Source organism: Amyelois transitella, chromosome 18 (assembly GCF_032362555.1).
Source record: "Amyelois transitella isolate CPQ chromosome 18, ilAmyTran1.1, whole genome shotgun sequence".
Classification (NCBI taxonomy): Eukaryota; Metazoa; Arthropoda; class Insecta; order Lepidoptera; family Pyralidae; genus Amyelois; species Amyelois transitella.
This window is the reverse complement of record NC_083521.1, coordinates 2,299,723-2,325,868: the sequence shown is the minus strand read 5'-3', so window position 1 is coordinate 2,325,868 and position 26,146 is coordinate 2,299,723. Positions and strand designations below refer to the sequence as shown.

Sequence of the window (26,146 nt, the reverse complement as noted above, 5' to 3'; positions counted from 1 at the left end):
TCTTTTCTTTGCGGTGCATAGCCGAAAAGTTTTTGGCCAAGAGTCAAAAAGTCTATTGCACATTCGTGGATTTGGAAAAGGCCTATGACAGAGTTGAGAGGAATGAATTGTGGTCAGCACTTTCTATGCATGGGGTGAGCAGTCTCTTGATACGAGCACTGAAATCCTTATATGAGGATTCGAGTGCTTGTGTCAGGATAAACGGAGCGCACACTGAGTGGTTTAAGATTGAGAAAGGTGTTAGGCAGGGATGTGTTGCGTCACCGTGGCTGTTCAACCTATTTATGGATAGTTGTTTGACAGATTTGAAAGAGTCTGAAAGTGGATTAAGGATGAATGAATTACTCGTCAAATGTCTGCTCTATGCCGACGATCAGGTTATACTGGCGTCATCAGCGGAGGAGTTACAGGAGATGGTAAACTGTATGCATGAAGCTTTAAAAGAGAAAGGAATGAAAGTGAACGTAAGTAAAACTAAAACACTGGTTTTTGAAATGGAGAAAGAAATGACAGCATGTAATATTTTGATTGGAGGAGAAAAAGTGGAGCAAGTGAAAGAGTTTGTATATCTAGGATCAAAGTTTACATCAGATGGCAAGTGTGATAGTGATATTGAAAGGAGAGTGAACGCGGGGAACATGGTGAATGGAGCTTTGCATGCCTTTATGAGCAGTCAGAAACTATCCAAAAAGGCTCGACTGGCTGTGCACAGGGGCGTGTTGGTCCCGACATTAATGTATGGGAGTGAAAGTTGGGTATGGCAATAGAAGCACGAAAGCAGAATAAATGCAGTGGAAATGAGAGCGTTAAGGAGTATGTTGGGTGTGAAATTGAGTGACCGGATAAGGAACAGCGTGATAAGGGAATGTTGTGATGTGAAAGAAGATGGAGTTACAGGAATAGAAAAGGGTATGTTGAGATGGTTCGGTCATGTGGAGAGGATGAATGAAAACAGGTTGACTAAGCAGATATACAAGGAGAGTGTGGAGGGAAAGGTCGGGGTGGGAAGACCTAGACGAACATATCTTGATCAAATTAAGGACGTCCTGGTGAAGGGTCAGGTCAAAAGTGCCCGAAACCGCCGAGCTTGCATGAAGAGAGTTATGAATGTGGATGAAGCAAAGGAAGTATGCAGGGATCGTGGCAAGTGGAAAGAGGTAGTCTCTGCCTACCCCTCCGGGAAAGAGGCGTGAGTTTATGTATGTATGTATGTATGTATGCTTACAATTCATTTTGGCGCACCAATTTTTTTTACCGCCATGACAGATCCTTCAATGAGTGCGAACGGATAGCTTGTCGAAAAATGGTATCGCTTCGCTCACATTGGAATACCGTGTTTATTCCGCCCACACTAGTTTCGTGCTTCGGCGATGTTTGCACGAACGGGACAACGTTCGTGGGCGAAATCCTGATTTTATTGGTTTTCGGTTCATCACGTTTATTTTTTTATGATTTTACTTTAGTATAACTATTTATTTATAGAATGAATACTAAAATAAAGAGCGTCGGTGGACGAATCGGAAAGGTTGAAATGCGTGATACGCAAAAAGGTACAAGTTCAAATCCCACCTCGTTCATGTACCAAAATTAGTAGTTTGTAAATTAGTTTGGATACTAACCGAAGCTTTTACGGTGAGGAAAAACATCGTGAGAAAACCTGCAATCTTTCCAAGACTGTTTCCCTGTCTACCCCATAAGTGATAAAAGCGTGATTATATGTATTTTTGTGAGCAAAGAAATAAGAACTTCATGACTATAGATTGCTGAGAATCCGATTCGCTATGATGAGTATGAGAGTACTATCAACTTTGTAACGAAAATTGGTTCAAAAATGCAGCGGTATAAAATTTAATATTTACCTTCTCAGACGCAGACAGAGTAACAGCTTTTAAATAATAAAATTACAGCCTTCGAGGCGCTTCCATTGACATTTTATCCAACACTAAATTATCACGTTTATCAGTAAGTACAGTCAACATCATAAATCCACTCTCTTTATAGGATCTTTCATGTTTCTTTATAAAATATTTGACGGTAATGTGAAAATATTTCAGAAAGTTTCAAAATGGTATTTAAATTAAGCTATATTAGCTTCCTGCGTGATGGGAACCCTTACTAGGGGCCAAAATTTTAGAAACATATTTTTAAGTCTTTAAATTAGAATTGGTTTTTATTATTAAATAATATAAGATATAACTAAAGATATGACAATTATTAAGTGATATTGAAATATCCCATAATAATGAATAAAAATTTAAAGACTCAGTACAAAAAGGATTATCATTATTATTTATTATTAGGGAGTCCGTTTCTATACAGGAAAACGGTGATTGGAGTTAGAACCGCTCAAAGTCAACTCTATTGAAATGGGTCAAGATATTACGATTATAGATGTTGAATGACGATTAATATAATTATAACGGCTTAAATGTGATTGAGATTATTGTTTAAATTTATATGCTACAGAGTGTACCATGAATTGTATTCGTACTCGGAATCATTACATTGTTGATAATATTTGTTTGATATAACGCTTCTTTCTGTGTTATCGTTTAAAACATTGTAGCAACTTTTATGCGATTGCTTCTCGAAATTTTAGTCCTTATCATTATTAAAGAGCACGAAATGAGTTCATTTTAGTTGTTACTTCTTTGTAGTAGCTGTTTCAAATAGTTTATAATTTCAAGTATGTTGTAAATTTATCCATCTATCCATATGTATACATAAAATAAAATTGTAACTGAATGTCTGTAAGTTTTTGAAAGAAATTGTCAAAAATCGATATGGGGGATCCTAATAATAATATGTATGTTTATGATTTTTAAATTTTCTGTCTCTCTCAATATTTGAACTCATGCGCATCACGCGAAAGATATTGCTTCGATTTGGATACAGATTTATCAGATAAGCAACATATTTGGCTAGATTCCACTAAAAAATTGGTACACAAGAATGTTTTCTCTCTCTCTATTAATCTCTCGACGACTTTTATTGCGGAAATGCAGAGTGTCTGCTTTTTTATTGAGATGGTTAGTGAAAAACACAATTTGTTTTACGGTGGACGAAGTCGCGGGCAACAGCTAGTTTATAATATATATGTCGTAATTGAAAGGCAGGTTGAACCAAGACCCATTTGTTTATTCAATACCCACAAATAAATGACATGCACCAATAATAATCACAACATCTTTCCCTCACAAAAAAAAATTAACAGAAAAAAAAAAATTAAAATAATTTGTTATGTTATGAGTCAGCAACTTAAACAATAATATACATAGAGAAAAAAAAAACAAGAAAAATAAACATATAACCGACTTCAATACTACATACCTTAATATATATATATTATATATCTAGATTAATGTATATTTTTACAGTTTTTTATAAAGGCTAATCTTATCATTGTAATTTTTATGGGATCACCGCTGATATATATAAGCCCTTTTAAACAAAAATATATTAATCGAAAATTTGGAAAAAAAAATGACTAAGAAAATTGGTGAACATACATACAAAAATAAAAATACTTACATACATTTAATTTTATGAAGTCGGACAATTAACAATAACAGCTTGGGTGAAGTAACATAGTACAATCTTTTATACCAATTTTATACAATTCTAATTTTAAGCTCAGATTGCATTATGATTTATTTTTCCCTATTTAGTTTGGCAATAATAGTGCGGGCCGCCTCAGCCGCCGGTCTGCGCGCGCGATCTAACCGGCCTTTCAAAATATCACCCCGGGAGTCCTCAGAGAGACGCGACCCATCCCCGCTGGTTAAAACAAACGTAGGATCATCTGCGTTGTCCTCACTTTCGGCCATGGACCAATCCTCTTCCTCGTAATGTTCTTGCTCCTCGGGCGTATATTGGGATGGAGAAGAAAGAGCTGCCTCCACATTAATTAAATGGCGTCTATTTCTTCTGTACCGCTTTCCTGTTGAGTCTATTACGAAGTAGGAGCGTGGTTGTGGCGCCCGCGCCTGGACGCGCGCGTGCTTCCTGTCTCCGGCGTCCACCATCACCACACGTTGCCCAGCCCGCAGCTCCGGCAACGCTCGTGCTCGTTTATCATAGTGCTGTTTGTCGCGGGCTTGCTTGCTTGTGATAGCCTTATAATCGTCACGGTTGTCACGGCTGGGTTGCAGTTTACAGTCGTGAGATGGGAGCCTGGAATTAAGCCTGCGTCCCATAAGTAACTGAGATGGTGAGCTAATTCCATCCCTGGGAGTTGTTCTAAGGTTTAGCAACCCTAAATAGAAATCAGAACCAGATGACAAAGATTTGGTTAACATATTTTTAACTATGTGTACTGCCTTCTCACTTCGTCCATTTGATACCGGATATTTCGGCGAACTCGTAACATGTTTGAACCCCCATTGCTTACTAAATGTAGCAAATTCCTTCGAGGCATACGCTGGCCCATTATCAGTTATCAGTTCCTGTGGGATGCCGTGCCTTGCAAATTGATCCTTCATCGCTGTTATGACTGTCTTGCTAGTAATGTTCAGCAGTGGACAAACTTCGATATAATTCGAAAAATAGTCGACTAAGATTAAAAAATACTTGTTACCGTTCTGAAATATGTCCGAGCCTATTTTAGCCCACGGCAGGCTCGGGATAGGATGTGGCAAGAGCGGTTCCCGCGCGGGCCGCGCCACCCTCTCGGCGCACGTCGCACAGCGGCGTACTGCACTCTCGATGTCTCGAGACATCCCTGGCCAGAACATCACATCCCGCGCATGCCGTTTGCATCTATCTATACCCATATGCCCATCGTGAACTCGCTTTACCATTTCGTACCTTAACTTAAATGGAATATAAACCAAATTATCTTTAAATATTATACCATCGACATATTCAAAACTTTCCTTATACGACCACTGCTCTTTTACTCTTTCATCCACTTCATACTTATAATTTGGCCAGCCATTTTTTATATATCTTATAATTAACTGACATTCTTCATCTTTCATTGTATGCTCCTTTATCATACTCAATTTACTGTCACTAAACCTAACATTTTCTATAAGAAAACATGATTGCTCCGAAATTTCATCACTTACTTTTTGTTGTAACTGTTCAGGTAAAGGTGCCCTCGAAAGGGTGTCTGCAACGAACATATATTTTCCAGGTTTATACGTAACCTTGAAATCGTATCCCTGTATACGTAACATCATGCGCTGCAGTCTGGCTGGAACGGAATCCAACGCCTTATGAAATAGCGTTTCCAATGGCTTGTGATCCGTCTCCACTGTGACATCTTTACGGCCATAAACATATTGGTGAAATCGTTCGAGCGCAAACACGATCGCCAACAGCTCTTTTTCAATTTGAGCATACCTGCATTGCGTGTCGGTGAGTGTGGATGACGCATACTCGACCGGCCGGCCGCCCTGCATGAGCACTGCGCCGAGCGCGCGAGAGCTCGCGTCTACTGATAACAGCACCGGCTCGCGCGCAGAATACAAAGCCAGTACAGGCGCGGCGCACACTGACTCTTTTAAACGCCGCACGGTCGCTTCATGTACTTCGTCCCAATTCCATACAGAGTCTTTTTTCAAAAGGATACGTAGAGGAGCCGCTATCTCTGAATAATGTGGTATAAATTTTGATAAATAATTTACCATGCCCAAAAAACGCTCTAATGAACTCCTGTCTTGCGGATTCGGCATGTCACGAATTGCCTTAAGTTTACTTTCATCTATTTGCATACCTTTGGAGCTAAAGGTATGTCCAAGGTAAGTTACCGTTTGAACACAAAATTCACATTTTTCTTTATTAAATTTAATACCAGCATCACGTGCCCTATTTAATAAAAGCTTAAGCCTCTCGTCATGTTCTGAAATTGAAGACCCCCAAACTATGACATCATCAACAAATGAATCTACGCCCTCTAAGCCCTCTAATATTTGACGTATTTTTTGATGAAAAACTTCAGATGCACAGTTTATACCATAAGGTAAACGTAGATACTGGTATCTGCCATATGGTGTTCCAAACGTACATAAATCAGCGCTATCATCATCTAACTGAACCATCCAAAATCCAGATCGAGCGTCTAATTTACTAAAATACCTAGCTCCTTCTAATTTAGTCGCGATATCAGTGAGCGTCGGCAACGGGTAGTGTGCGCGTCGCACGGCCCTATTAAGCGGCCGCGGGTCGAGGCACACTCGAATGCTGCCATCTTTTTTCGCCGCCACTACGATTGCATTCACCCACGGGGTCGGGTGCGTCACTCTTCTAATAACGCCTAGATTTTCCATTCGATCTAATTCGATTCGTAACTTATCTCGTACGCCCACGGGTATTTTTCTAACGGGACAGACTGACGGCTGCGCGCCCGGAATTGTTACTATTTTGTATTTGCCAGGCAACTTTCCCAAACCTTTGAAAATATCATCATACTGGTTAATATCTATTGAATATAAACGTTTTATTAAGCCTAGTTGTTCACAAGAAAATTTGCCCAGCACATTTTGACAGTCGTGTTCAGAAATTATGAAACGTAATTTATACACTTTATTTTTATAAAACCAATTGATGTAACATGATCCAACAATAGGAATAAAATTGCCACAAAACGATAAAGCTCTCGTATTATCTGATGTTAACTCTGATAAGTTCAAACCCAATTTACAATATGTTTTCAAGGACATTACATTTAAATCCGAACCAGTATCTAGCTTAAATCTTTCTTTTAAATCACTACCATATAAAAATAAAGTCTCATACCATTTGTGGCTGTCCATACCGTCACCGAAATTGTCGACCGTGGAGACGTAGTACAAATCTGAATCGTCAGTTGATAACTCTTCCTCAATTTGGTATACTCTGCTCTTTAACTTAGGACATGCACTTTTAAAATGTCCCCGTTCACTGCACCAAAAACATTGAGCATTTCTAGCCGCACACTTATAGTCTCCGTCACACTGATCCTTCATGCAAGCCCGACACGCACTCCTAGAAGCTGCCCCGCGTCGGCCGCCTGCAGTGGCCGCTCCCCGAGCGCCGGCCGCACGGAGCTGGCCCCGCGGCCGCGGCCGGCCCCAGCCGCCACGCGCCGCTCGCGACGGTCCGCCTGCGCCGCCGTACACCACGTCCACGGCTGCCGACGACGCGCCCCCGTCGGTTACCGCCTTGGTTCCTTCTATCTGCCGTTTTTCCTCTGTAGACATCTCACTAGCTTGACAAATCTTCACAGCTCGTGCGAGGGTCAGATCCTCAGCTCTCAGTAATCGATCACGTATTTTTCCATCGGTGACCCCGCAAACAACACGATCGCGTATCAGACCTTCTTCGAGATGCTCGAATTCACAATGCTGCGAAAGTATTTTCAATGCTGTGACGTACTCATCGACAGATTCACCATTTTCTTGATTTCTTGTAAAAAATTTGAAACGAGCCATGGTAGTATTTTGTTTCGTACCGAAATGCTCATTAAATTTGCTGACCAACTTGTCGAAATTCTCCCGATCAGTCTCCTTTTCGAATTTAAACGTAGTATATACGTCGTAACCTTCTGAGCCTATCAGGTTAATGAGGAGACTGGCTTGTACATCTGTCGGTTCTTTATAGACTCCCGAGGCCTTCAGGAACACCAAAAACTGCTTGTACCATTTTCGCCACGCGTCAGCGCGGTTTGCCGGCCCGCCCTCTAGGCATAATTCCGATGGCGGACGCGCGTGTTCCATAGTAATAATAAAACACTATCACTTTTTCTACGTACGAACACTTAATTTTAGCTTAAAGTCGACTTTTTATACCGAAAATTAATTATTTTACCCCACACCTGACACCATGTCGTAATTGAAAGGCAGGTTGAACCAAGACCCATTTGTTTATTCAATACCCACAAATAAATGACATGCACCAATAATAATCACAACAGTCATAGACGCTTGGTCTTATAAAAGAGGCAACATTAAAAAAGAATATAAAAATATATTACAGCCACGTCTATTTTCCTTGCGGGGTAGATAGATCCAACGGTTTTGAAAAGACCGAAAGGCCACGTACAGTTCAGATCAGTTCACGACTTTGAATGATGGAATTAATATTCAAATAGTGATGTTCCTAGCTCGTCGTCTATAAGAGGAATCGCAAGTTTATAAGCCTCATAAAAAGTTTATAATTTTAAAAATATGATCACTTAAACAAATATGAGCTTGTATGAATAGATAACAGAACATTTATTTTAACCTATAACGCACTTTTTCATTCTGAATCACCATCAGAACGGCACATAACTAAACCAAACAAAATATTTTCGCATTCAGCATGGCCCGTTCGCGCAGATAGCGTCAGAACTTAGTTTATAGCTGACAGTGTCAACGCATAGGTTTGTTAATTATCATTAAATAAAAATAATCAGTGTAGTAGGCTATCCAAGGAATAGAATAGAATAGATTAAAATTATTTTCAGATAACATAAATCTAATAAAATCTGCTACCGCTTCCAAAGCGCATATATAGAAGAAGCAGCAGAAATCCCAAGTTTATGAGCCTATCCCTTAGTAACTTTTTACGACATCCATGGATAGAGATGGAGTGCCTATTATTTTTCCTATCGGTGTCGGGAACCCCACGGCACTAATAAGAAGAGAATAGGAAGGAAAGAATAATATAATAATTGAATATTTATCAGTTGGTACACATCTGCTTAAGGATTCGAACTTGTGCATATTTTAACTGGTACGCTTATGTATTCAGATACCTAACCACTCAACCGATGCTCTTTTTACTATAACACACGATTCCCAGTACGAATGCGTATGTTTAATCCAAGCTCTAAACTATTGTTAACCCATTCATTTTATGACTATTACCGGCGCTGTTTGCAATTTGCAGTGTGTTTGTTTCAAACGTTTTATGCGCGTTTCAGATAGAAATACGACATTTGTGAACTGGCCTTTAGTTTTGTAGGGTAACTGCTGCGTTGTAAAAATAAAGATATTTAGAAAAATTTATATCCTACTAATAATATAAATGCGAAAGTTTGTGAGTTAGTCAGGATGTCAGTATGGGTGTTTGTTACTCTTTCACGCAAAAACTACTGAACCGATTACGATGAAATTTGGTATGTAGGTAGCTGAAGACCCAAAATAACATATAGGCTTTCTTTTTATCCCGGAGTTCCCACGGAAATGATTCCACGCGGACGAAGTCGCGGGCGGCTTCTAGTACATACATATAGTCACGTTTATATCCCTTGCAGTAGACAGAGACAAGAGTCTTAAAAAGACTGAAATGGCATGTTAAGCTGTATGTATGTAAAAAAAAAAATATTTTAGCAAATAATCGTATTAGGTATATTGATTACTTTCTTTCTTCCTCTTGTGCTAAGAGTACTCTTGTTTTAATTTTCCTGTGCTCTAACTTTTGTGTGCGATTTAATGAATGAAGAAGAAAAATCGTGAAGAGGTAACTAACATACTTTCTTACGAGTATAGATTATAAATCGATTATAAAAAAAAAAACAGTCATCTGTCACGCGAAATTACATAATAAAAAAGTTATTTTGATAAAAGGTAGTAAAATGCAAAGGAAGTAATGCAGTGTGCATATTCAACTATATTTTGAAATTCAACCCGACTCACATTTTAATACATATTGTATTCCACACTACACATGAAATAAGAAACAAAATGTAAAACAGTAGTTTTGCATACGTCCGTAAATTATTTGAGGCGAAATATTCAGTTTTCGACCTACTTTCGTCTTTATTTTGAGTGGAATAAGAGTGATTTCGGTTTTAAAATGGTAAATATGTTTAAAAAGCTGTCGGTTATGCATTGTCTTGAGAACATAAACACGTCGGCAAAAAATATTTATAACGCATTGGAAATACTTCGCAATGATCCACAATTTTTCAGTCGTCGTAAAAATGTTTATGAGATTTCGTGTAATTTTTGACATTCAATACTGACGAGTTGGCGAGTCATCACTTTTTTGTTGTTCATCATTTGCGAGGTGATTTCTGTTGATGTGAATGTTTTGGGTTCCGTAGTCAAGTGGCAGAAACGGAACAAATTCAAATTCACTTCCTTCGCTTCATCCACATTCATAACTCTCTTCATGCAAGCTCGGCGGTTTCGGGTACTTTTGACCTGACCCTTTACCAGGACGTCCTTAATTTGATCAAGGTACGTTCGTCTAGGTCTTCCCACTCCGACCTTTCCCTCCACACTCTCCTTGTATATCTGCTTAGTCAACCTGCTTTCATTCATCCTCTCCACATGACCATATCTTTATTGCATAAAAATTTACACAGTAACAGGAAAATAGTACATAGTTATAAAAGAAACAAATCACTTGCAATGGCGGACTTATCCCATGAAGGGATCTCTTCCAGATTCTCTTCATTTTTTTTCATTATTATACCTATAGGACACTTTATATCACTTAATAATTGTCATATGTTTTGGTTTCACAACATTGGTTGACTTCAAATAAATAACTTAAAACTAAGTTTACTGCCGCTTCCAAAGCGTCAGTGCAGAAGAAGCGGTAACAAGCTGCACTGCAGCATTGCACCATGAAGCTTTGTGGATACAACATGACCGTGTGTCACAGCCTTTCATTTTTAGACTATGTATATTCATCATTTTAGCCGTAGTACTTCCACTGCTGAACGTAGGCCTCCCCCAATGACTTCCACTTCGCTCTGCTGGAGGCGACCTGCACCTAACAAAAACAATCGATAATAAAAATTATCACATACATATTTGTGACCAATATTTGTATATTCGTTTTTAAAACGACTAATTGTTAACATTTGCCACAGCTTTGTGTTAGACAGAGGCGACCTGCACCTAACGTTAGCCCGCAAACTTCACCAAGTCATCAGCCCATCTCGCTGGGAGCCGTCCTACGTTGCGCTTTCAGGCACGTGATCTCCACTCGAGGACTTTTTGGCCCAATCAACTCTTCGAGAAATGTGGCCTGCCTTTTGCCACTGACTCGAGCAGCTATGTCGGGTACTTTCGCTCGTCTACGGATCTCCTCATTTCTGGTTCGATCACGCAGAGAAGCACCGAGCATAGCTGTCTCTATAGCTCGCTGAGTGACCCTGGCACTATTTAAGAACACAAAAATGTGCAATATTTTATGTAAAATAAAATTAGTAAACTTTTACTGTACATATTTTTATTAGGTCTACAAAATAGCTTAAAAAGCATAAAAATAGATTTATATAAAAATTAAAACAAAAAAAAATATGTATCTAAAATAACTAATCATGATACATAGTAAGTCAGAAACATCAAACTACTGAATGTATTTATAACTTGGAAAAAAAATATTGATACGTGGAGTAGGAATAAAACGCAGTATTTTCTCTATATTGCATGGAGCCAGAATTATGTCAAAAGCTTTGTTTACGCGTAATGTAAGTCATTCATGTCACAAATGTTATAACATTTTGCATGGTCTAATTGTGTCCAGACAATTTTCCACGCTTCCAGACAATACGCCCCTGTGATTCTCTTAGTACAGTTAAAGACAAAAAAAATGTTTGTATTTCTTAAATACCTACTATTAAAAAGAAAATTAAAAAATATTGGCCACAAATTTGTAATAATTTGTTTAAACCTTTTTAATTGTACGAAGATTAATCTTACTACAGTTAAAAACTGTTGTTATAATATTTAAAAATAATAAATCCTTTCAATTCACATGGCTTGCCATGAAAATGTGAAAAAGATTCGTATAATTAATGATTCACCGAAATTGCTGTAGAATTCATAAAAAAATATAGCATTTTATTCTGCCAAAATAGGTTTCTCCTTTAAAGTAATAATTTGTTTTATCAATCGTTTAAAGAAATCGATAAAAAAAATATTGCATATTTGTGACCAATATTTTTTATTTATTCGTTTTTAAAATTATTATATTCGTTTTTAAAACGACTAATTGTTGACATTTGACACAGCTTTATGTAAGACAAAATTCAAATTTATTAAATTCCAATTTCCATCGATGTCTGTACTAAGAAAGTCTTAAATGCTGTTTATTATCTGTGACTAATTTTGAGGTTGAATAAACAAAGCGACTAAGTATTACAATACCTATTTATTTCAAAGTTGTATTTCAAGTCAAAATGTGACTATTACAATTTCTAAACAATACTAATTGTAAATCTACCTAATAAAAAAAGTAAAATTCCTAAACTACAAACAAAAAAAAAAATATTATTTAACCCGTGACGCGTCCGCATTTCCTATAGTCTACACTCCGGTAACGTCCCGTACAATGAAAATTTTGCCGACTTTCCGCAGAAAAGTTAACTTTGTGCTTCAACCGTATAATTATATTCAATGAACTGTATACCTAAAAAAAGATAACGAAACGAGCATCAAGATAAAAGTAAAATTATATACTAATAAATACCTCAAGTATCATCTGTAGCCCCAAACATTTTAAAGATGACATTTTTTTGGCCGCCATTCACACTTTACACGTTAATTGCACGAAATTCATTCACACTTCATTAAAATATTTCCCAATAACACAAAGTTTAGTAAATTCCGCTACGAATGAGTATAATCACAACACTTGAACGCAAACAATTACTCTTCAATTGTTTATTAATTATATACTATGCAAATGACACACGATAAACAATTGCCGTCGGACACTGTCAATTTCGACCGTTGGCGAAAGCGCGAAGGCGGGGCGCGGGCGGGGTGCGTAGCCACGAATCGAGCAACATACCGTTAGCAACAAAAATGTAATTCAATCGTAATGTGTCATTTTTACGCAAGTTTATTGTGTGTTTTTTTTGCAAAATCCATAACGTGTTTTAGTGAATGAATCGACCATATTCCTTGCTAAGTATCGAATAATTTTATGTGGGTCCATTCTGTATAAATGTTGTAATACACCAGAATTCGGGTGTCGTATTTTAACTCCTAAATCTAATTAAAATACCACACAATACATTGACTATTAAAAACATATTCAGATAGCTTAACTAACGAATAAATAATATATATTTTTTACACTTACTAGTGGAAAAAAAAATATATTATTTATTCATTCGTTCATACAAATGATCTTGTTTTCCGCCCAGCCGAATATTGCTTCTCCGCGATAGATTTGTTTTTTTTTTTGTTTATAATGAATAAACCCAGAAACTACTGCACAGATTTTAATGAAATTGTCACAGAGACAGATTAAACCTTCAGGAGCTACTTTTTTACCACGGGCGGAGCCGTGGGCTACAGCTATAATAAAAAAAAGAACAAATCACATAGATCGAACGTGAGTTTGAGATTTGTGTAGCGATAGATAGATACTACTTACATTTATATAACAACATCCTCTTGGATATTCTTATATTCCAGATCCATCCTACTTCCTACTAATATAATATTATAAATGCAACTTCGTAAGGATGGATGTTTGTTACTTTTTCACGTAAAATCTACTGGATGGAGTTTGATGAAATTTAATACATAGGTAGAATTATTACCTGGAAATATAGGTTAATTTTTATCCCGAAATTCTCACGGGACCAAAGCCCAGGGGCGCAGCTAGTAATAGATCATTTGCGCTTTATCGCACCATTCTGCTATCACAGTTTGGTCTGATGGTTAGTCAGTCATCAGACTAGTCAGTAGAGAATGCCATATGGCATGAAGTCCACTTTTGTACATATTTTTTTGTTAATTTGTGCAATAGTGTTTTAAATAAATAAATAAATCAGGGGATAATGATAATTTTAATTATTTAATAATACACATTATAGCCATTCCACATTTTTTTTAATGAAAAATACAGATCACTTGAGAACCCTGGTCAAATGTCAAAGCATTTATTCAGAAATAAGACCTTTACAGGCACATATTCACTATTAAAAAAATTTCATTATATAATATTATCAAAGCTACAAACTATTAGCAAGTCAAATTCAAATTTTTTATTCATTATTATAGTATACTTCATATCTATTATAAAGAGGAAAACTTTGTTTGTTTGTTTGTTTGGTTGTAATGAATAGGCTCAAAAACTACTGGACCGATTTTAAAAATTCTTTCACCATTCGAAAGCTACATTATCCACGAGTAACATAGACTATATTTTATTTTGGAAAAAAAATAGGGTTCCGTAATATATTTGGATTTTTCGGACACAAACTGAAAAAATCAACCAAAAAGTTACTTATTTTGCGTACGCTGCCTAAACTACAAAAGATAGAACCATACAATGTTTTAATTAATTGTAGATCTTATAAATATCCGCGATTTCTGCTGCACGGCCTGTTGCGAAGTGAGCAAGACTTAGTTAGCCGCTGTGCGGGCGGTCCTTTAGTTAGTTCTAATAGAGATATATTTAGTATCGGCTGTGCATCCGTGCGAAGCCGGGGCGGCTCGCTAGTCACTTAATAATTGTCAAAACGTATGGTTTAACAACATTGGTTGACGTCAAATAAATTAGTTAAAACTAAGTTTACTGCCGCTTCCAAGGCGTCAGTGCAGAAGAAGCGATAACAAACTGCACTGCAGCATTTTCTTCAACAACGTGAACTTCACAATTATCCAAACTTAGAATAGGCAGTCGACGATGAAAGCTAACCTTTTTATTTATTCTTAAAAACTGCTCAAATTTAAAATTCAAATTCAAAATTTTTATTCATTACTATAGGATACTATATATCGCTTAATAATTGTCAAAACGTATGGTTTAACAACATTGGTTGACGTCAAATAAATTACTTAAAACTAAGTTTACTGCCGCTTCCAAGGCGTCAGTGCAGAAGAAGCGATAACAAACTGCACTGCAGCATTTTCTTCAACAACGTCAACTTCACAATTATCCAAACTTAGAATAGACAGTCGACGACGAAAGCTAACCTTTTTATTTATTCTTAAAAACTGCTCAAATTAAAAATTCTAATTCAAAATTTTTATTCATTACTATAGGATACTATATATCGCTTAATAATTGTCAAAACGTATGGTTTAACAACATTGGTGGACGTCAAATAAATTACTCAAAACTAAGTTTACTGCCCTTTCCAAGGCGTCAGTGCAGAAGAAGCGGTAACGCTGCTAAACAAATTCCTTCATTTCATGGACATTATCTGGCAACTACTAGCATTTCGCACTGCTGAGAAGAAACAACGAATGAATGTCTTAACTTTACCCACGAATCGCAAACATGGCATTAAATCCCGCTAACATTCATCACATTCACTCAATGATATTAAACCAAAAGTTAATTTCGGCGCCTACTCTTGCGAGATAAAACAACCCTACCAGGAAGTTCTTCAGCGGAGTGCCAAGTCTCCCAACAACTTCCTAGGCACATAAATTCATCGCAAGTTTTGCATTTGAAATTAACTTTTCTTTTAATATCATTCCTCAAGCAAATGTGGCAAAGCGATCTATTTTCGTTTCCCCGAAACATTAAAGGAACATGCAGCAAGTCTCTGCGAAGCCTCAGATGTTCAGTTTCATCTACCTGAATATCTCTTGGGGCTCTTTGGCAGTGTTTCTGCACGAGAGATTCGGCTAGTTGAGTGCGGAACATCCGATGCGACAACAAAGGCAAACCGCGACGCTTTAATGATTCGGTTAACATAACAAATGCATTTAGCACACTTGCATTTAGTAATCTTTTAAACATTTTTACATACCATTTCACACATCTCTTTCTCTCCAATAAATACATAGAAAGTTTTTGATCTTTAAGATCAACACCTCCCATGGTATTATTGTAATCCCGTACAGCAACAGGCTTTACGAGATCCCTTCCTGCCTTACGACCAACGTAAGTTTCGTCAGTGTGATAAGACGAAATCATGTTCACCATTTTGGAGTCCTTCCATGCAATACATGAAACGTCTCCAGAATGGCGAGCGATGATTGTCCCCTTTGGCACGTTCTGCGAAGCCTTCGCGATCTCCACTGGTACATGTTTGCGATTCGGACGCAAAGTGCCTAAATTATCAAACCCTAAACTCTTAAGGTATCTTGTCAAAGCTGGACAATTATAAAAATTATCCATTGTGACAAGATGCCCTCGATTTTCAAGGCCTGATAACAAATCAAGTACCACTTGCGTTGTTTTTCCAGCAAGGTATTCACTAGGCGCGACGAAATCGTTACCTGCGGGATTTTTGCCGGTATATATTCGGAACTGGTACAGATAACCAGTTCTCGACTCGCACAATTCAAAAGATTTAATGCCAAAGCGCGCAGCCTTTGACCTTATTGCCTGGATCCAAGACAACCGACCCTTGAATAAGGTCAAAGACTCGTCAATGGCAATATCTTGTTTTAAATTGTACAGAGCCGAGAACTGCTTATTTAAATGGACTATTACAGGTGCCAGTTTCGCTACTCTAGCTGAAAGTGAATACCCTTCCCCTTGCGGCAAATTCTGCGGAGCAGAATTGTCCATGAAGTGAAGAAATTTGTTTAGCAAAATGTACCGATTGTATGACATCAGCTGCCTAAAATAAGGCAGCTGCAGAATCCCAGTCGTGAGCCAGTATTCATGAAGTGACGTTCGGATGTCGATGCCCATCAAAATGAATAGGGCAATAAAAACATACATCTCGTCTAAGTTGGTGTCAGACCACCGACTTAGACGAGATGTAGGTGTTAATTGCCCTGATTCCCTACGTGCATCGATAGTTTGCCGGGCATATCGGTTGGTCTCCCGCACGATGGTCCCCATGAAGTCACTAGTAAATATACTAGTAAAAGCTTCATAGGGACCATCGTAGTCATGGATAGGTCCAGGAGTTGGACCAGAAAATATCTCAGCATGACCGCTAAAGGTATTATAATCGGCCTGCCACGAAAAATCACTCGATATGCCCGGCAAATTTTCGGCTGCGTCATCCAAGGCCCGGCTCATCTCCTCCGATAACGGCACTTGCTCCTCCGCAGCTGTTATTGGCAAATTTTCCTGCAATTCGAATTCATCATCGAATTCGGAGTCAAATTCACTCCCGACATTTTCTTGGTATATGTTATGTGGTACCCCACTTTTTGATGGCATATTAGGCTGGCTGGGTCCAGGCTGCTGTTCCATCTGTGTTGAACTCCCCGGGATATCTTGCAGCCACTTCATAATGTGCGTCGACTTTTGCTCGAACAATTCCTTCCCTTCTTCTTCGTCAATGCCCATTTCCGTAACCCGCTCTAGTGCGGAGGTGCTACATGAAACAAAAAAATATATCAATCACCTTTTAACAAAGAAACTTGACACATCATGTTCAGTTTAAAGGCTCAATGAGTAAATTATAGCCTGGGTTGTTACCAATTGTTACCCCGAGGCACCGCTCCCATGAGAATTTTGGGATAAAAAGTATCCTTCGTGATTTTCTTGCTTACCAGTTAAACAAGATTCACCAATATTCGTTTTGTAATTTTTGCGTAATTAAATAACAAACACCCAAAATTTCGCAATAAAAAACATCCAAACTTTCGCATTTATAATTCACTAGAGGCCGCCCGCGACTTCGTCCGCATGGAAACCCTATCAATCCCGCGGGAACTCTGGGATAAAAAGTAGCCTATGTGTTATTCTGGGTCTTCAGCTACCTTCATACCAAATTTCATGGTAATCGGTTCAGTAGTTTTTGCGTGAAAGAGTAACAAACATCCATACATCCATACAAACTTTCGCCTTTATAATAGTAGTAGGAAGTAAAGCAAATATACTGAAAACCTATAATCAAATTACTTCATCAAGTTTTTTTCTGGCTGCTCATTACACCTATTGCCTAAAAATTTGATTAAGAAGATTCACTTACAGCATTGACTGCTCCAGTTTTATTTTGAGGGGGAATTGGCGACGCACACTACCCCGGGGAGTTTGGCAGATTGGAACCAAAGCCGTGGGGTCCACATAATTTGAACCACCTGGTGTTCGCTGAACAGATAGTGCTTGATCAACGCTGAGAAATAAGTAAAATTATATGTTTAGGTATACGTGTAGCATAAAATATAAAATAAATATTTAAGTAGTTATTGTAAATACTTACACAACGGGCGGTTTCCAAATTTTTGGCATCTCCTCTACGTGTGGTTCCCTCCGCTGGTGCGTTGACACCATTTGCTCGATCAAGCACCGCCTCGATCTTGATGCCGGCGTCACAGACCGTGAACGGGATCGTGAACGTGATCGGGATCGGGATTCATTGATACGAGCCATAGCTCTTTGCTTGCTATAAAAATTACGAAACAATCTTAGTGCAGAAACCTAAATTAAAATTTACAACTTCCGCCACATAAACCTAAGCCTACCACTAAACACACACTCGATAAACTTATAAGACCTTTTTTGACTGAAAAATTTTGACTATGTTATTAAATAAACAAAGTGAAAATAATATTTAAAAGAAAAAATAATTAAACAAATTTGCAAAACTTTTTGCGAACGGTACTGTCTAAACGACTTCAATCGCGATCGCATTATTACAAGGTCAATGCCATGCAATGAAAAATATGGACGATCGGAATCACATAATTACGAATTATTGTTTATATTATAACTAGTTCAACAGAATTAATTAAAAACCCAGAGAGCTGAGTAAATTTACGTTAAACTTTATATAGTTTATATGGTACTTAGTTTGATAGAATAAATATGAAAACGAATGAAAACATTGTCGATCGTAGTTCGATTTCAGTTCGTAAAAGTGATGTCGATTTTTCGACATGAAATCATAAATTTAGGCCAGAACAAATAATGTTAATAAATAGGTTATTTAATAAGCTGTAATTTGATATGTAATACATTAAACAAACACTTACCTTCTAAAAGATTTTGACATAATTCCGCTAATAAATTTTACACACCGCACAATAAAAACAGTAATGGCGGAAGGCACTTGTCTTGTCGCGTACTTCACTCACGAATATGTTCTTATTTACAAAATTTTTGTTGATTGTCATTGGTTTAAAAAATAAAAAACGAAGGACAAAGACTTTCTGTTGGTTGTTACAGAAGTTTTGGGCGGACCAATGATATTTAAATGATTGAAAAAAAATACCAAAGACAACAGACTGCGTTATTGCCTCGGTTAGGAACTAGGACGCTTCGTGCCGTTTTACGTTAGTGCCTCGGTTAGGAACTAGGACGCGTTATGGGTTAAATTTGGACGCCTTGGTAGGGTTCCCATCAGACAGACAGCATTACCACGGTGTATTGCAATAGCAATACGCTGTGCAAGAAAGCTGCCTCTCTCAGAGTTACATGAACATAACAACAGAATGAAGCAGAAGAAGTATGCAGGGATATATTTATCGTTATAGGGATCGTGGTTAGTCTCTTCGTACCCCTCTGCATACATCTAAACACCCTTACAAACTTTCGCATTTATAATATTAGTAAATAATAAATAAATATATATGGGACAAATTACACAGATTGAGTTAGCCTCGAAGTAAGTTCGAGACATGTGTTACGAGATACTTACTCAACGATACTGTATTTTATACTAAATACTAATATAGATAAACATCCAAGACCCAAGCCATTCGGAAAAAGTTCTTTTCCCATCATGCCCTGGCGAACCGATTTCGAACCCGGGACCTCCGGTGTCACAGACAAGCTTACTACCGCTGCGCCACAGAGGCCGTCAAAACTATAACAAATAATATATACAAGTAAGATAGGTTATAGTAGGATTAACGTCTCATCACCATACAACTAAGTATTTCACGAGGTATTTTACTCTGTAGAAACTTCGCTCTCTCCAGCCATAACTTTTAATTTTACTGCCTTCAAGTAGTTATTAATCATTGTTAAGTAATATAAGTAACGTGTAAAGCTCCTGATCCGGTCTACACTACAATGTTAATCTTGTAAATGGTGCAACATGAACTAATTCCATGATGTGAGATGGCCAAGTTATAGTCATAGAATTGTATTTTTTTGCAATAATCGTTTATAAAACACGACACCTTTAGTTCAGGTAAAACGTCGCAGGTACGAGTGATGAGAGAAAATTAAAAAAAATATATATTATCAGAATCAGATAATCTTTATTAAGAGTTACAGTTAGTTTTACAGTTTTAAGAGCGCGCGGGTTTAGCTATAGATACGAGATCCAGCAAGAAGCCGCCTAAGGATAGCTAGCTACTTGGTGAGCGTTGAAGTAGACCAAAGACGAAGGCCCGAGGAGTGCGCACGCGCATATATAGGGCTCTCCGGGCGGTAAAAAGGGGCGCAGGGGATATCGCAGCGGCACGACGTCACACACTAAAGGAAAATAAATACTAGTTATAATTATATCTTTATTTATAACTAGCGGCCCGCCCCGGCTTCGCACGGGTGGACATATTTTTGTGTTTTATATTTTGAAATAAACAAAGAGTAAACATTTCTCTCAGGCGATCGAGACACCGCGTAAGTACCTATGCGGCAAGTGCGTTCGCGTGACGTAGGTACTTAAAATAATTTGGAGTGCGTGTTTTTAATTTCACGATATTTCAGAATCTATTTATCCAATCACTGAGCTGTAAAGGACAAAGTTTATCTCCGTAAAATTATCTTGATGATAAAACAACTTTCAATCATAAGGATTAATATGCTTGTGTAATAATAATTTTCAAAACGCACCTTTGAATTTACATTATTTTTTTACGCACAAAATACCTTGTAGTTACTAAATTATAGAAGTTAGATATATCGTGTCGCGGACTTTTTTATAGATCTGCAAAAACCTTTATTTTGTAATACATTGTATGTCTGTATAATCAACAGTGGATCCAGCGCACGCACGGAAAGATTTTCGGTAGCGCTTTTTTTCCCGGATTACTTTATGAATGTTGAATAATCTACCTGAAAACTAATTTATTTCAGAACAAATTTATGCCTATGTCACTTTTGAAGGTCTATTCTATATCTGTGCCAAATTTTATCAAAATCGGCCCAGTAGTTTTTGAGTTTATTCCACACAAACATACAAAAATACAAATCTTTCCTCTTTATTATTAGTGTGGATAATAGTAAAATGTCAAAATTATTTGAACTTTTTTTACTTATTCGACGTCTTACACCCAATCTTTTTCTAAAAAAAAAATTAATTAAGATAAGCTCATGAAATTATTTTCATAGATTTTCTTAATTTGAAAATGAAGTGAAAAAAAATATGCTTATAGTTAGTCAAATGAGTTTGTTCACACTTTACACGTATGCTTACATGCCTGTACTTGGCTATTACACTACCGAAGTTATAACAATGTTACAGTATGACATCACTTTGATGGCGATAAAAACGTCGAGTGAGCTAGTTTAAACACAGCTTCGTCTGGATGTTTAAATTAAACTTGATAAAATAAACAAAGCGACAAACGTTTCCGGAGATTTGTCGCTAATAAAACTATAACAATGTTGTGAATATCTAGATAAAATATTCCAAGAAATTAGTGGTATAAAAATAAATTTTTATGGTAAGAAATAAGCTTAAATATACCTTGATTTTCAGTATACATATGTGGCGACATCTCTACGCCACTCGTCACAACATCCAATCAAACAACTACTGTCAATCATCTCGAAGAAATCGACGCGCTCAGCCAATAGCAGCGAAGAACCCAAAACGCGATTTCAGAGATTTCACGGATTGGAGCTATATATACAACCTCCGACACAACATCGTCGGAGCCGCGGTTCCCCAGGCATAACACCTAGCCTGGCGGAAGATCTTCCCTTTGGTGGCGGTCGAGCCGAATCATCGCTCCCGCTACATTGGTGACCCCGACGTGATTGGAAGCAACCTTCTCCATCATCATTAACTCCAATCCTCAGCATCACTCCTCACTCTGCAAGCAGTCTCACAGCAAGCCAGCAACTGGGTATCGCAGCAGGTCCATCGCAGCCGACTCACCGAGCTTCCTGGTCCTGTCTCCACCCGCACTCACTCTCATCGACTTCAGCGACCGACGCATCTACCGCAGCCCACGCCTGGATCTCTTCGACGGCCGCTCTTCTCTCCAGCGTGGCAGCTCTGCACGATTTTCTCTCGGCGCCAAACAAGTCGACTTCGCTCTCTACTGTCTCGACTCACCGCAGACTACGAGCAACGCAACGGCTCACTCCTGACTCACTAGGACTTCGAGCAACTTCCGACTCACTGGAAGACAACTGGCACTTGCAAGCTACTGAAGCACAGATTGCACAGCAAGATCAAGACTTCAGACCTCCGGTCTTGGGGGGGAGTACTGTGGCGACATCTCTACGCCACTCGTCACAACATCCAATCAAACAACTACTGTCAATCATCTCGAAGAAATCGACGCGCTCAGCCAATAGCAGCGAAGAACCCAAAACGCGATTTCAGAGATTTCACGGATTGGAGCTATATATACAACCTCCGACACAACATCGTCGGAGCCGCGGTTCCCCAGGCATAACACCTAGCCTGGCGGAAGATCTTCCCTTTGGTGGCGGTCGAGCCGAATCATCGCTCCCGCTACACATATACTTGCAAAAAACCGATACATGCATACATATGGTCACGTCTCTATCCCTTGCGGGGTAGACAGAACCAACAGTCTTGTAAAGACTGAATGACCACGTTCAGCTATTTGGCTTAATGATAAAATTGAGATTCAAATAGTGACAGGTTGCTAGCCCATCGCCTAAAAAAGAATCCCAAGTTTCTAACTATCCCTTAGTCGCCTGTTACGACGTCCATGGGCAAGATGGAGTGGTTCTATTCTTTTTTGTATCGGTGCCGGGAACCACACGGCACTAGTAATTGAATGTTGATGTTTATATGCTTGTGACAAAATGTGTTATGCTGTTCCCACAAAAGGGGCGTATTTACATTACAAGTGGCGTCTTCCGGATAAGAAGCTCTTAAGGTCTCCTGGGGCAGTATAATGCGAAAACCTTTTGTTGAGATCAAACATGACGCAGAAACAAATTTACTAGAAGTGGTATGAAGAAAAAAACAAAGTGTGTGTGAAAATGGAACAGCTTCGTTCGTATCCGATTGTAACAGCTGTTCAAAGGCTTATTAACTAAGAATAAGCTAATCAGTTTGGGATTTTTCATTAAGGCCGTTGACTAGTAACCCGTCACTCGCATTTCTATTATAAAATCATTTAACTGAAGCCTTTCAAGTTGTTCTAAACTTTTCGCTCTGTTAAACTCGGTAGAGATAAAGACGTGATTTATGTATGTATAATTCTAGATTGACCATTATTTCATGTTGTTCAGAAAGCGGTTACAAAAATTGTGTGCTATCTGCTTCTCTGTGTAAGACATTATACATTATATTAACATACATATAATCACGTCTATGCGGGTATATATCCTTGTGGGGTAGGCAGAGCCAGCACTCATCAAAATACCGAAAGGCCACGCTAAGCCTAATAATAAGCCTATACCTTAGTCGCCTTTTACGACATTTAATTTACAACTATTATAATGTAAATAATATTAAAAAGCATTTTTTTTTAAATTCTTTAATTTCAACTTTGGATTTAAATTAAATACGAGAAAGGGATCAGTTTCATCTGCTGCTGACTGTTTACATTGGGGACAAACATAACCTTACTTCCGCTTCAAAAATTACAGCAGAAGCAGCGGAACAAACCACATTACACCGTTTTATTCAACAACGAATTCGGTAGCAGTTCCAGGCGTCTTTATATCAAACAGCCCTTTTGTCCCTACGCTCTTTGTTACTAAAACCACAATGTGAGTGTTAACCGTCTGATGCAGGGATTCCGTGAGATGGCCGCCGTGTTCCCCGTCAAGGGAAAGTTATGAGATTTCGCGAAATAGCCGCTGAGTGACCCGTTGGGCTAGAGTTATGAGATTACACACTTGTATTTTGCACTTTAAGAAGTCAGCGTGATTGAGTTACATGTTTTATGTGAAGAGAGGGTTGCGTTTTTTTTTTAATTATTAATTATCAACGGCTACGTATTAAATTAAAAACATATGTATTAGATTAAAATATATACATATATACAGGATGACATATAAACAACTGCATCCTTTTAAACATAGACTATACCCATGCTTCTGAGCCGTTTGAGCCTATTTTTATTTAAATTAAACGCCATCATTTTCACATTAAACAACCCTCAAAAACTTCGTCACACGCTTTATTAAAGACAAATACAACAAAAAAAAAAACTAAACATGTACCTAAATAAATGTCTGAAAAATATTTTTTTTAAATATCCTTTAGATGAGTACACTTAACAGTTAAATTTATGCAGTTGAATTAAAAGTCACCCTGTATAATCACGTCTATATTCCTTGCGGGGTAGACAGAGCCAGCAATCTTGAAACAGTTTAATGATATAATTAAAATACAGAAATGTAAATTATAGCTGCTGGCACTAGCTAGAGGAATTTTAAAATGAAAATGGATGGAAATAATCGGATGGGCTCGGTCTTAACTTCACGGGGGCAGGCCTCATAATACGAGATCTTTTGATGCTGTAAATAAGTGCGTAATTGTGGGTTTCAGGATGAAGGACGCTTGTCGCAAAAGCTGTGGTCAAGTGGTAAATTTTCGGGTAATAATTATTTTTGTGGCTGTTTAGTGGTTTTCTATTGACGGCCTCTGTGGCGCAGCGGTACTACGCTTGTCTGTGACATCGGAGGTCCCGGGTTCGAATCCCGGCCAGGGCATGATGAGAAAAGAACTTATTTTGATTGGTTTGGGTCTTGGATGTATATCTATATAAGTATTTATTATAAAATATAGTATCGTTGAGTTAGTATCTCGTAACACAAGTCTCGAACTTACTTCGAGGCTAACTCAATCAGTGTAATTTGTCCCATGTATATTTATTTATTTTATTTATTATGTTTAACAACTTCCTAGACTAGAGTTAAAATGTTTATCGTTTATACACCTTGAAACGGGAATTCATATAGCCAACTGGTAAGAAAAGCAACAAAGAGTCAAGAAACAAAATGGTGATAAATTTTTTTCAAAATAATTCAAGTTCGCTTTAGCTACATCAAAAGAAAATATTTCCAAGATACATTAGAGGGTGTACTGAAGCATAAAATAATGAAACTTCAGATGAGACACTTCGTGTAATGTGCGTGTAATATTTAGTGTTACTAACATATGTATCATTTTAAACAGCCGTGTGGTTCTCAATATTTAAGAATAAGACCACTCCATATCTTCACCATGGATATCGTAATAGGCGACTAAGGGAAAGGCTAGTAAACTTGGCATTCTCTTTGTAGGCTGGCAACCTGTCATTTGAATCTTAATTCCATATTAACCCTAGCAGCTGAACGTGGTCTTTCAGTCTTTTCAAAACTGCAGGCGTCATGGTCAAAGGCATTCCCCGGGCTCGTCTCCAGAGTAGTGGGCTGCAACTTGGAACTAAAGCCAGGTGGAAGAAGAAAATAAATTCTCGTTAACTTGCTCGACTCTTGAGCAAAACTCGCACTAAACCCACTAATATTTTTAGCGAAGTATATTTCTCTTTTCTTAATATTTTACGCACCTAACTAATATAATTCTTATAATTGATGTCTAACGGTGAATCAGCACTAAGTTCGCCATTAACCCTCAAAAGGACTAAGAGAACAAATCTACAGGGGAATTTTGATGAATGATTATATAGCGGCTTGGAGGATGTATGAATTCTATGGAACAGATAAGGTAAATTTATCAATGAATCCTAGCTAATATTAAAAATGCGAAAGTAAGTTTGTTCGTTACCTCTTACTCTCCACAACCAATATTCTTGAAATTTTCAAACATGTAATTCTGGAAAAGGACTTAGGGTATAAGTAAAAGGGTATTTTGTACATAGATTCCGCTTAATTCACACGGGCGGAGTCGCGGGTATATCGCGTCTAGATAGACGAGACTGTTGTCTCGAAAAGACTTATAGGTCACGTTCAGCTGTTTGGCTCCCAAGAATCCCAAGTTTATAAGCATATCCTTTAGTCGCCTTTTACGACATTCATAGGAAAGAGATGGAGTGGACCTATTATTTTTTATTGGTGCCGGTAACCACACGGCACTATGTAAATGGAATGATTTAACATCTAGAAATTTGAAAAGATTGCTAGCCCATCGCCTAAAAGAAGAATCCCAATCTTCTTTTAAGCGATGGGCTAGCAACCTGACAATATTTGAATCTCAATTCTATCATTAAACCAACAGTTGAACGTGGCC

At 37.9% G+C, this 26,146-nt stretch overlaps 3 protein-coding genes across 3 annotated transcripts in view; all 3 read right to left on the bottom strand.

Annotated features, from left to right (window-relative positions):
- LOC106136254 (uncharacterized) overlaps positions 1-1,878 on the bottom strand; it is a 166,871-nt gene extending 164,993 nt beyond the window's left edge. The window contains exon 1 of the mRNA XM_060949195.1: positions 1,860-1,878. The gene's annotated coding sequence lies outside the window, so the exon portion shown is untranslated. The remainder of the gene's footprint in view (positions 1-1,859) is intronic.
- Positions 1,879-3,650: 1,772 nt separating this feature from the next.
- Positions 3,651-7,700, bottom strand: LOC132902804 (uncharacterized protein K02A2.6-like). Its single transcript, XM_060949225.1, has one exon. It carries the CDS (start codon positions 7,698-7,700, stop codon positions 3,651-3,653), a length of 4,050 nt encoding a protein of 1,349 aa, XP_060805208.1.
- A 6,024-nt stretch (positions 7,701-13,724) lies between these two features.
- On the bottom strand, positions 13,725-19,118 carry LOC106135928 (piggyBac transposable element-derived protein 4). Its single transcript, XM_060949199.1, has 4 exons — positions 18,780-19,118; positions 18,008-18,190; positions 17,777-17,920; positions 13,725-17,176 (listed from the first exon to the last, which is right to left on the bottom strand). Exons 1-4 carry the CDS (start codon positions 18,797-18,799, stop codon positions 15,226-15,228), a joined length of 2,298 nt encoding a protein of 765 aa, XP_060805182.1. The 5' UTR covers positions 18,800-19,118; the 3' UTR covers positions 13,725-15,225.
- Positions 19,119-26,146: the final 7,028 nt, after the last annotated feature.